Source organism: Rhinolophus sinicus, linkage group LG05 (genome assembly GCF_036562045.2).
Source record: "Rhinolophus sinicus isolate RSC01 linkage group LG05, ASM3656204v1, whole genome shotgun sequence".
Taxonomy (NCBI): Eukaryota; Metazoa; Chordata; class Mammalia; order Chiroptera; family Rhinolophidae; genus Rhinolophus; species Rhinolophus sinicus.
Genome location: NC_133755.1, coordinates 157,583,760 through 157,597,023, shown reverse-complemented (window position 1 = coordinate 157,597,023; position 13,264 = coordinate 157,583,760). Strand labels below are relative to the sequence as shown.

General features: G+C 39.9%; 1 protein-coding gene across 1 annotated transcript in view; it reads left to right on the top strand.

Annotated features, from left to right (window-relative positions):
* The first annotated feature begins 2,027 nt into the window (after positions 1 to 2,027).
* SLC2A12 (solute carrier family 2 member 12) overlaps positions 2,028 to 13,264 on the top strand; it is a 50,500-nt gene continuing 39,263 nt past the window's right edge. Inside the window, exon 1 of the mRNA XM_019732702.2 lies at positions 2,028 to 2,345. Coding sequence (XP_019588261.2) covers positions 2,231 to 2,345 — 115 coding nt within the window. The 5' untranslated portion in view covers positions 2,028 to 2,230. The remainder of the gene's footprint in view (positions 2,346 to 13,264) is intronic.

The following is a 13,264-nucleotide window of genomic DNA, read 5'->3' as shown; positions in this document are numbered from 1 at the left end:
TAAAGTGAGCACAGAACAGAGTTGGGATAGCCAGAGGCCCATGTCAGGCCAATAGTGGAACGTCAAACAGCGCACCAGCAGACAATGTAGTCAGTGGCATCGTTTGCTTAGTCTTTTTGATTTCTTGTCGGTTTATGCCTTTGGAGTTCCTGTATTGTTCGACTATAGAAAGCAAAGTGGGAATCATTGAACTGCTTTTAGCCATTCTAAGGAATTCTGGAATTGGGTTTATCTTTTGCTGAGTCAAAGACTACAACAAACACCCCAACACTTTCATGGTGCCAAGAAGCCGCTGGGATCATAAACAAAACAATTATACAACTGATTCATTGCAAGAACATGCCCCCCCACTGCGGTCATTGGTTCTGAGCTGAAAGAAGATAGAAGCTGAGAGAATATGGAGAGCTGATGAGAAATATGTGTCTCACAGATAAAAGCTGCTCCTTCTACAATCATGGCACATCCTGGGAACTAATAAAAACTAAAGCGTCATTGTACTACATTCTTTAATGGGGACAAGCTGATCTGTGGAATTCTGAACTACTCACCTCTTCATCAGGAGGGGGCCAGGCTATTTTTGGAGAACTTCCATTTTCCAGCGCTATCAGCAGACGTACAATAGGTGCATAATAAATACTAATTTAATTATTACAGTGTTTTTTCATTTGCTACCTGATTCCCTGAAGGATAAGAAAAGTATAGAAATAGCTGGAGACGAGCAAAGGAAATGTACAAACGATAAATTAACTTAGAGCTGGGTTATGATCCAGCTAAAATGCCGAAAGAGAGTTCCATGTGGTTCAGCTTCACCCTCTATAAGCACAAATTCTTTTCTCTGTCTGGAGGAATGACTAGGACTAAAAGCCATATTTCGTGGCATCTTCTTAATGTCAAGATGGGCTGAAAGTACAAGAAGCCAAGAAAATCAGAGGAGGAGAAGCCTGGGAATTTAGGATATAGGAGAGTGATAGCATTAGACCACCTGGCTTCGTAGTCTCAGCTGTGCCCCTGAGTAGCTGTGAGACTTTAGGCAAGTTATTTCTTCTTCTGTAATATGGGTCCCTGCCTCACAAGTTTTTCTCAGAAGAATTGTTTGAGTTCATGCCCTTAGCACAATTTCTGGCACATAGTAAGTGCTCCATCAATTTTAGTTTTCACTTCCAGTGGTTTTCTAAAATAATCCTAATTTCCGCTCAAGATTTTTCAATAAATATGATTTGCTAAATACATAACTGAAAATAAAGTGTCGTAATGCTGCCAGTTTTTTTTATATAAACATACTCACAAATCAGGAAAAAACTCTTTTTCTCATGGCTGGATTTTGCTTCAGATTATATGACCACCATACCCACACAGTGCGGCATACCGTCTGGCCTTTCTGAACTGCAAGTACCTTTCTCCTACAATCAAGCTATCACATAACCTGGCAGAAGATTCAGAGTTCATTTCTCTCTTAAAGACCACTATGCATGAATCAATTGTGTTATTTTGTTATAATCCAAGGGTAAAAGAAGTCCAAAGAATCTATGCATTCTGAGTGTGTGTGTATTTGGTCTCAGGCCCTGATTTGTCTGACAGGCCTTGGAGAGAGAGAGAGTATACAAGGCATTCACCTAGTCTAAAATCAGATTAAAACAATAAAGATATTTTATGCTTTGTGTAAACTGGTAAGTGTCATGACTCTTGGAATGACAGTCTTGTTGAAAATTTGACACACTTTTCCTTCTGGTATGTCTTGGCATAAATTGTTCCTCTCTCTGCAAGATTAACTGATACCATCTGTTAGTATTCTGGGCCCTCACTCTCAGCCTGTGTTTGAATCTGCGTTTCTTTTCTCGGTTTCTTTTCAAAGGTGCAAGAACACAAGCGCTACCCCTCGCTGATGGCCAAACGCAAAATCAGTCCGAGCTCCCGTTTGTTCCCAAGCCTTTTAACCCCTTGCGCCCAACTCTACATCTGAAGGCAAAAACAGTCCTCGGAGACTTGGCCCACCCCCTGCCTGTGATAGGCTGCTTGGAATAGCAACTGCCTGTGTCACCGAAAAGGGCAAAGCCTTCTGAAATAGAAACAAAGTTGGTCACAAATCACATTGGCTTTGCTCGAAGTTTTTTTTTTTTTTTTTTTTTCCACCTTCTTTAGCATGCGACCATGGGGAAAGTGACCACTACTGTCAGGGAGGGAAGTCGGGGTGGTTTGGTGCGGAGGGAACGGCTGTAACTTCTACGTGACTATGGTACCTGTTGAAAACACAGAGGGCCCCAGTCTGCTGAACCCGAAGGGGAGACCAGCAGAGACTGATGGCAGCGACAGAGCCAACAGCGGCAGGCATCCTTCCTGGACCAGAGGTAAAGTGAGGCAAATGGGCTTGGGGGACTGTCTAGAGTAGCAAGCTGAACTTGTGTCTCACTCCTGTGTGCGTGTGCGTGTGTTTAGACATCAGTGTGCTAGGTGCACAGAGAAAAGGAGACAGATCTGGTGGGAGGAGTGACAAGAAGTTATAATGTGAAGGCTGAAGTCCCACTACTGGTAAGGTGGGTCCCATCGATTATGCTGACAATACAATGTATAAATCTTTTTTTCATTTTGGGGCATTTGATAAGATAGTCAAGTGTAAACACACACACCCACTTTGGCATTTATTGTCACACATGGACAATCTGCAACAAGTGGATATTATAACTATAATTTTTAAATCAGTATTTATTTTAAGTAGGCTTCATAAAATTATTAGTTACATAATCAATGAACACAGCTTGGTTTTTAGGTTCCAGGATCTGTAATGAATTGGAGCTTTATTCAGCGCCTAAAACCTCTGCTCCCTTGCTCCTGCTCTCTTTAAAACTGGTCTTTCGAACTGAGCTTTTAATTCATTTCTTTCTGGAGGTGAAATTTGGAAAGGTTTAAATTCATTTCAGTTATCTGTGCTAAACCAAATGCTTTTCTTCACTTGCACATTTACAACTCCCACAAAAACATGGCACACTTTTAGCTGTCTGTTCCTATTCATTCAGTTCTCAAAGGAATAGAAAGGAATGGTAATATGAAATGAAATCAAACACAGATAATTTTTTTCTTCCTACTGCTTTCCTCAGCTCTGCTCCCCCTAGCCATATAATACATTCCTAGACCATATATTGGAATTTCATGAATAATCCAAAACACCAAATGATACAAAAGGCATTTACCTTTCACCTTGAAATGGATCTGTATACTTATATTTGCACTGTGGGCTTGTCTGATCTTAGAATTGCAGCAACGACCTCTCTCATGGAGACACAGAGTGGTACCTCCTGGGGAACTGAGAAGCTGTCATTCTTCCCTGTCCTGCTCCTTGCTCAACTTTCTCTTACTTTCCTCTTTCTAGAATGAATATCTGGGGTCATCTTTCAATATAGCCTAGCCCTCTCTTAAGCAGAGTTTCTCTAAATGTGTTCACTGACTCCTCAGTCTAAAAGTAGGCAAGGGAAACTTGTATTTGGGGGTAAGGGGAAAGATTTAAAGAGTTCTCCTCTCTGAACTTCTGGAAGATTGAGCTGAAGGACTAGCTGAGGTAGTGAAATCAACAAAAAGGTTAACTAAATAGTGTCAGTGATAATGGCACAAAGAAGATGAAAAATTTTGTCCTGGGTGGGCCTCCACAGTAGCAATTAAAAATTGACTATTAAATTTGGATATGGCTTTGAAAGCACAGAGTACTCTTAATAGGTTAAATTGCACAAGTTTACAATTATCTAAAAGGAATTTAAGATGTATATGTGTTTGTAAAGGTTGAATGCATGCACAATTTTCTGTTTAAAGTTCAATGGCTTATGTTCTTGAAAAGTAATAAATGAATAAATACCACAAATTATCTTTTAAATTTAATTTTAAATGAACCTTTATTATGCACAAGAGGAAGCCTAAATGTTTCATCCAGGAAATTCAGAGTATTTAAAATGTGCTTTAAAATGATCATACTGTTCCTACATTTGAAGATAGCAAGTTTTTCTATAGCTCTAGATGGAATAATTAAAGCCAAAGAGGAATGAGTTATACAATCCAGGACAAGGTAATTAAATCATGTGAGATACTGAAAAATGTAACAAAACAGAGGTCCTAAGCTCTGTAATTGCACCCCCTTAATGTCAGTGTGCACAATAAAAAGTGTTAGCAGGTCTTCCTCTCCAACCCCTCTTAAACTGAAAAGAATGCTCTGTTCCAATAACTAGAAGCTAATGAATATAAATTCATTTTCAAAAATCTTTAACTCAAAGTGGGTACATTTTTAGTAAATTTTTCAGTCTTTATAGACATGTTGTAACTGACTTGATAGGGCAGGGTTGAGCTCAGCTTGAAATTCTGGTGCCTAGAACCAACAGATATAGGTAATATGAGAAACGTGCACTGTTGGATCATCTCACACAAGGAGAACATGAGGCCAGAAGATGTGTGGTTGGCCCACGTTCATGCAGTGGCTGGTGCAAAGCTGACCCTGGCAGCCTCTCACCTAGAAGGCCTAAAACCTCTTCCTCCATCTCAGACACAGGGTCTCTGAGTCTCTTCTCATTTCATGATTCAAACAACTGGCTAGGGAGAAGATTTCCTTAAGGCGCTCTTTACCCCACTAGTACTGCTTTTTCCTCTGGATCTGCCCAAAAGGTCAGAAACCAAGAACAATATCCATTGTATGAATGCAGGTTCTCAGCACTACAGGTCCAGCCACTGAATGCACTGGAAACCAGATCATTAGAACTGGACTCTCTGATCCATCTGAAAGGGCTGCACTCCATGCTCTCTAAGACCCTTCTAAGTGTCAGATGCCACAGTCTGAAATTTTTTTTTTTTAATTTATTGGGGTGACAATTGTTAGTAAAATTACATAGATTTCAGGTGTACAATTCTGTATTACATCATCTATAAATCCCATTGTGTGTTCACCACCCAGAGTCAGTTCTCCTTCCGTCACCATATATTTGATCCCCCTTACCCTCACCTCCCACCCCCCACCCCCCTTACCCTCTGGTAACCACTAAACTATTGTCACAGTCTGAAATTTAATAAATGCACACTTCTAATCAGATGAAGCAGTTGTTCTCAAATATATTTAAAGCTGTGAACTTTGTACAAATGGAAGCCGAGTAGGTGGTCAGTATGTAAGACAGGTCATTGTGGCCTGCTCTAGTGGAGAGAAGGGAGGTAGAGAAAGGAAGGACCTGCAGCCTGGCTGTTTCCCTGCTTCCTCTCATCCCTTGTAGCCCCCCCACCCCCCAATCAGGCTCCTCGAGTGGGATCACATTCAGCAAACCTCATATCCATCATTACTCTGGTTAGGCAGGTCATTTTTTTCCGTTGGGGCATATTTACTATGCCCCTACTGAGTATTGGGCCTCCAGGTTTAGCTTAACCAGTCCTCTTGAATCCAGTGAGGCCCAGCTTTCTCAGGCCTCCTTGGGCAGCCCAAGGGGAAGTCTGCTTGTAAGACTGAAGGGACTTTGGAGAATAAACTTATCCCCAGGGAAGAGAAAGTCAGGCCAATCCTCTTGACCTAGTAACGTGTAAGAGAAGCGATTCCAACAACAGACCAGTCACTATGGTAAGACCCAGGTCTGGGCCGTTGCCTTTTTTTTTTTCCTTCAGGTTTTCATATATTAAAAAGTAAAGTGACAAAAATTATTGTGTTTTAAAAACATGTATTTAAAAAATTAATGGCTGATAACAAAAAATGTTTGCATGTAGTTTGATATTCCCAAGGAAGTGACAGGATTTATAGACATGTGAATATATGAGAAATTATGAACTCTTTTGTGTGGAAATAAGATCATATTTAAAGATAACTATCTCCCTTTTCATTTTAGTTAACTTATCTCTCTCTGACTATATATTTAACCTCAGTTGGAAATCACATTAAAAGTGTAAATTTGAGACTGCAAGGACTGGGCAAATGGCTTCTCCAAGATCTAGGCAGGGAGAAGGCTCTAAACAAAGTTGGCGGGAGCTGTTTCACCACAGACTCTGTGAGCCTCGCGCTTCACCTCGTTGGCTGCTGACCGCTGAAGCCCACGGCGGCCCACCACAGCTCACATTGGCAGTCCAGCTCCAGGGAGAGCCATTGTTGAGGTGTAGCTATAGAGCACACAGCTCACTGCCCATGCGGGAATCGAACCGGCGGCCTTCCACATTAGGAGCACGGAGCTCCAACTGCCTGATCCACCAGGCTGCCCCATCCAGATCTTAAACGGCTCTTATTACCCTTTAAGATCATGTCACCAAAGAGGCCCGAGAGGTTGTCACTTGCCACAGACCACCTCTTGGCTGCCACAACAGCAGCAGACACACACGTGTGGGAGCCTGTAGTGGCAAGGCCTGGCAGATATGGACGAAGCCAGGCCAAAGCAGTGCTGCTAATCTGGAGTGACTGAAATTAGCTGGCAGACACCAGTGTGCCTGAACTGGTTTTACAGCCAGTGTCTGCTCTGATAGGTCAATGCCCCTATCCCAGTTGTTAAATATTTTAAACATTATCCTTGTCTCTGGTAAGCTTGCCAGCAGGAGCTGACACCCAGAGTTCCCAGGAACATGCCTAGTGGTAGCTGATAGGACCCTAATGTGAGCCCTCGAGACATATTCTTTGTGAATTCTCAAGGGAGTACTTTCTACTGGTCCAGATCTTATAGTAGCTGGTGAAACCAGAGCTCAAAATATATTGAATCCACTCTGGAGCTGACTGAGGAAATTCCAATTTACAGGTACATATCAAAGGTGAGTCAGCTGGTTTTAAAATGCAATTTTTAATTGCTATAGATGTGTGGAATTCTATTTTTCATTCGAAAAATAGTTATTAGGTTGGTGCAAAAGTAACTGCAGTTTTTGCAATTATCATTATTATTCTTTTGTTCATTTATTTATTTTTAAGGAGGGTGCAGCTCACAGTGGCCCATGAGGGGATCCAACCGGCAACCTTGGTGTTATTAGCACCACGCTCTAACCAACTGAGCGAACCGGCCACCCCTGCTATTATTTTTAAGCTTTTAAACTGCAGTTACTTTTGCACCAACCTAATAGTTCTTAAATTTGCTTTTATAGGTAGCATTTTCTCAATAGGAGGAACCCAAGTATTGTTTTAGCTTCAGGGTTTAAAAGTTCTGAGAGCTCCAAACCACCCTCCATTAGTGTACAATTAGCTTGGGCTTCTAAGAGCTGAAGCAGCTATTTACTCAGATTTTATAAGCAAGAACTGGTTTTATAAGATTCTTAAATTAAGCAGAGTCAGCACTCCCTAGTTCAATTTTTTTTTCTTTCTCAGTAACAGTCTTCCCCAAGAGAATGAGTTATTGAATACAATAGGCAATGAAAGCCATGTAAAAGGACACCAAATTATGGTGGTTAGAAAGGGGAAAAGTAGAAATGGTCTCATTCCCAGGTTGCTATTTGACCTGTGGAGGCAGGAAGATAAATTTTCATCCTACCTTTCTAACTTCTGGTTGGACTAATCAAATAACACGAGACAGATGAACAGGAAAAAATAGCACTATTTATTACAAATGTACATACATGGGGTCCCATAAGAATGTGAGACTGGAGGACAGACTGGGCATTTAAGGCTTATATGCCATCTTGAGCTAAGGAGAAGGGGAGTATGGTGGTTTGGGACATCATATGGCAGGAAGACAATTCAAATGGTGATGGAAAAGCAAATGTTTGGTAAATAAACGTTTGCTGGGCCATGTTTAATAATGGGACACAGAGAGGACTTTGATCAATGGGGTCTTCTAGGTTCTTCCCTAACACACCAAGTTCATATTGAATTATAGTTGTCTATGACGGTAGCTCTCTTCTGGGAGCAGATCCTCTATATAAAATATTTTAAGCAGTTAGGGGGAAGATCAAAGGTTTTTCCTGAGTCTTTCTTTTCTTAAAAAATAACCAGCTTAAAATAACCAATCTCCCAAAAGGCATACTTTGGGGTACCAAACTTTGCTTCCCCTCAGACCAAATATCAGATAAGAATGATTTCTCATTACATTTTTCCTCAAAAATTACTCAATCTCAGTTAAAGGTACAAAACCTGAGACCCCCAAATACTTCCCAGCTGAAACTTTGAGTCAAATATGTTAGCTTTATAGTATATCATAAATTCATATAGGTTTTATCCTATTTTATTTTGTTTTGATTTGGCTCAATGGTATCATTTTCCTTCCTATGTCATAACACACTTATTCATGCATTTGCTAACTGGCTACACCTCAGTGATATATTAAATTTTCTATACAATTTAAGGAAGTAATAATAAGACTAAAGTAATTTATCACATTATTCTAATTTTAGGAGCCGTCATTATTTTTGAACCGTGAGTCACTTTCTATGGTGCTGCCAAAATATCAGGGAGAAAATAAAATGCAGTTTTTCATGTAACTTAAAGAAGTGATTTTTTTGTTTGTTTTTTCCTTAAGTAAATCAAGTGTAATTTAACTTTAAACTGTTAAATTGTGCTTCCCTTGGAAGTAATTATTTCTCAGAAACAAGAAACACTTATGACTCAGGTCTACCTGGCATTGCTAATCTCTGAGACTTAACTATGTCCATATTATTTTGTCCAAAATATTTTGCTCCTGAGCTCACCTGTTGCCCTACTTTGTGGAAGTCAGAGTTGGGAGCTATGTGTAGTGCAAATTTAGAAACCTGCCTGAAATGGCATCTCAGCCTCAGAGGTGAAAAGTTTTTTAAGAATAGGGGGGAAATTTGTAATTAGAATTAATTTGTATGTTGAAATAGCATCCCCAGACTGATGATATTTTTTCCTTTCCATTGAGGAACAAAGCTATAAAAACCCCAAGGCAAAATCACAGGAAGAATGTTTCATGCTGTAGGCCCAATTATGTAGGTACTGCCAAAAACAAATGAATCTAAGAATTTGTAAAAAGGCATAATTGTTATTTTATTTCCTTTTGCTCATCATCCAGACTAAAAATAAAATCTTTGTTGAATGATTATCATGGCCAAGAGCTTCTGTCACAATTATATCTTCTTATCTTTATAACAACTCAGTGAAGTAATATTACCCACAGTTCACAGATAAGGACACTGAGGCTAAGAAAGCAACAACTGACATTTACCAAACATTTACTGCTATGTACTTCTATCTCATTTATTTTCAATAAAAACTTTATGAAGTAGGTAATACTATCTTTGTTTTAGGAACGAGGACACAGAAGAACAGAAAGGTTAAGGGACATGTCAACATCAAGCACTCTGATTCCAGGTTGTACCCTCACCATTAAGCCCAGGTGCCTCCTGGAGAGAAGCAAAGTGGCTTATTCCAGGCAGCACAGATAATAGATGGCAGCGCAGAGATCTGAAGCTCAGTATCCTATATCCAATCCAGGGTTTTGCCCATTTGATCAATAATACCATCCAGCACTGATGTCTCTACTTCCTGCTCTGTTTGGTGAATTTGAGTACCCAATTACACTCATTTCAGAACTTTATTGCATTCTATTTTAGCTAATTTCCTAATTTTACATGTAACATGTCTTTTTCTATAAGAGTGTAAATTCCCAGATAAAATATATATTATTGTACCTATCAGAGCTCTAAGCTAACTGCAAGTGCTTAGAAAAGGTAAGAACTATGCCTTTTCTCTGTATTTCCGTCAGGGATCACATGCATGGAGCCCAAGTGTCACCATCTTGTGCCATCAGATCCAGACGTAACCTAGGAAGTGTCTTAACACAGAGCTCACAGGACCACCCTGCTGATTGTACTGTCTGCCATCCATGCCCAATACAGTGCTGGCACCTAGTACACGCTGAATTGTTACATGAGTCAAAAAGTGTTTGTTGAGCTAAACTAAAGAGTATTAAAAAAAAAAAAAGTATTTTAATTCAGCAATACTTATTGAGAGGCATGGTGCTAGACACTTCAGGGTAGAAAAAGGAGTCAAAGATGTGATTCATGTCCATAGATTTTTACCAACTCATCAGAAAGATAAGAGTCTAAATAACAACAAGACAATCATTTAACAAAGTTTGAGTGTCTATTATGATTCAGATATGATGCTAGCCTCTGGGTCCATGGATGAACAAGAGACATCCAGGCAATGTAGGTGATTATTAGCAATTGGTGGGGAGAAACGAGATCAGGACACCTACAATGGAAGAGGTGGGCAGATACATAACACTCTGGTAGTGCCCGGGGGACAGTGAAGCCAGTTTTTGAAGGATTCTGTAAGACAGTGTGGCTAAGCTGAATCAACAAAGCATAACTGAAGCCAAGAGGTTTACAGACAGCATTCTAAGTAGAGTAATTATCTTGTATACAAATTTGGAGAACAGAGAATGACACTTTCAGGAACTGCAAATATTTTTGTGTGATGAGAGTACAGACTTCAAACGGGAGAAAAAAAGACGACAAAAGAATCTGAAGACATAAGCAGGGCCAATATGATGCACTTTTGTGTGCTCTGTACCATGAGAGGAGGAATTCTTAGGCGGAAGAATACTTAGGAAGAAACCATTATCAGTTCAAGAGAAATCAAGAAAGTTTCTGAAAGTAATGGAAATGATCACCGAATTAGGGGGTCTTGGAAAACTTCATCTCATGTCTCCAAATCCTCTAGCTTTATGGAGTTACCAGATATTTAAATAAAAATAGCTTCAGCTCCCGTAAGGCTAAATCTATATGCCTCCTTGCTTCTCACTCCTGCCTTGTCCTCAAGAGTCTTGTGGTTCTTCTGATTGCTTTTTGCACCAACTTCCTGTTTCCACTGGAATCTTGCCCCTCACTTCCTACATTAGTCTTTTATCTTACTTCTGCTCCAATCCCTAAGTGGATGATAGCTCCTTTTCTTTCATGTACTCAAATCCCATTCACACAAGCTTTTATAGATTTTTACTAATGATTTGAAGAGAGCTGGGCCCATTCTTAAAATCCTCTTGTCAAATCCACCATAAGGAATTTGTTATAAACCAGTATTTTCTAAAATCCACAGACCTCTTGCCCAATTGTTCCCTTATGTTCTGTCCCCATTCCTACCTCCCACAACTTGACAACCTGTCGTAATATTTTCTTCAATTTCTCCTATTTCTGAGCTCTTTTAGCTATTCTTTCTTCTTCTTCTCCTTCCTCTCTCTCTCTCTCTCTCTCTCTCTCTCTCTCACACACACACACACACACACACACACACACACACACGTCAAAATCCTCCCTTTATATTATATAAAACATCTTGGCCTTTTCTCTTTCTCTCTTCCTCTTTCTCATAGTCTGGCTGTGTATTATCAACATGCCCTATGGGCTTCTCCCCTACCACCCAGGCATTTATTTTTTAGTAAATAAAGTGTTTTTCCTAAGAGCTTTACAGCCACAGACTTTACAATTTTATTTATTTCCTTCCCATTTTGTATCCCTAAATAAATAATTTAAACAGCACTAAGAGTGACTTGCAACCATTTTTGAGTACATGGACTCCTTTTTAAATAGAAAAACACATTCAAATTTTCACATAATAGTCTTCACCGTTTTGTATTTATTGATTAGAAAATATAAAATGACAGAAAGCTACTTTTGCATTCACTAGCACTTAGAATTTAAAAAAAACACCTTATCACATCCATGTATGTTTAAAATCTTGAAGTACAGATATGTGTGTTACTTACTACTGTTCCAACAGCCAATAATCATTGATGGGATGAGGGTCCTTTTCAAAGACCTTCTCAGTTTTCAAATGTCCATAGTTCACCACATCTCTCACATTGAGAACCTCCATCCAAGAGACATCAAGTCTCTAGGTAAAATGGCTGCCAGTTTGTTCTCCAGATTCACCCCTCTTAACTCTATTGAAAATCCCCATGAAAACAAGGGAAGAGCTGCACACTTACAATAGCACTAAAGCCAGATATATTCTCGATGAGTTAGAACTTAACCGTAAATAAAATGCAAACATGGATGTCAAATATAAAATAAGACAGTAAAATGTTAGATTTTCACAGACTGCATCCCTTATTGAGAGAATTTTCACCCTCCAGAGACACAGAAGACGTGTCTATAGCGCCTAGAGCTGTTTTCTCAGATGGTCAGAAGTTTTTGCTTCACAATGCAATTCTTCCCACTCCTGTCTTGTCATTATTACTTCTCTTTCTATATCTCTGTAGGGGCTACAATTTCTAAGATTGCAGCCACTTTGGGCTAGACAGGAAAGACAGTGCCCACTGCGTTTTGAGACATGAAGTCAATGTAAGAAGGGACAAAGCCTAGAGGAGCCCCTGGGATGATGCGCTATAGAAGTTGTAGTTTTGTATGGACTCTTTTGGATAAGCAAGGAACTACAAACTGCTTTAAATAATGCGTGTATGATATCCCTTATTCATAGTCAGGGGACCAAGAAAAAATTCCTTTCTCAGTTCAATGGAGCCACACCAGAAAAATAACTGCTAGACGTCAGAAATGTGGCTAGTGGCTTTGCACATCAATTGTCAAGTTTTAACTAAGGTCTAACTTAGAGGAATTTCCAACTGCAACCGAGTGGCTAGAATGAGGTCAGACACTGCCAAGCTAAGAGCTGTTCCAACTCCCTCTGCTGCTGCCATCTGGGGAACTAAAAGATTTAGATACTCACTTCTCAGTCTCTCTTGCAGCCAAGTTTGACCACGGATCCCACTGGTTCTGGTCAAAGAGACATTGGGGTAACTTTGTAGGGGAGGAAAAAAGTTTTCCTCAATCCTTTTGTGGTCCCAGGCTGGGTCTGAAAATTAAACTGACAAAGACAGATTAACAGCAGAAAAGCATCCAAATTTATTTAATATAAGTTTTATAAGACATGAGAGCCTTCATAAGGAAATGAAGACCTGAAGAAATGGTTAAGCCTGAGTATTTTGATGCCAGGTTTGATGTAGAAATATGATATCTTAGAGAGTATGAGGTAAGTGTAGTCAACTTGGGGGAAACATAGCAAGGCCTGTTTGTTCAGATTCTTCCTGGCTTCTCTTTGGAGATAAGATTGTTTTTCTCCTGGTATAGGGAGGGCACCTCTTACAGGCTTTTATGACCTGCTTCAGGGGGAAGAGTGAGGGAAAGGCCAAAGGAACCCTCCTGCTTCTGTCATTTCTCAAACTCCTTCAGCTTAAAATATTCAACATGCCAAGGTGCCATATTTTGGTGTACTGTGTCCTGAACCTCATCATCTTTCAAGGTGCTTCTGGAAAGTTCCCTCCCTTATAAAAAGAAAAAGGTCTTGCCCTAAGCCTTCTCCCATTGTATCTTGCCTTTGAAACTGGTTGTGAGAGAATCT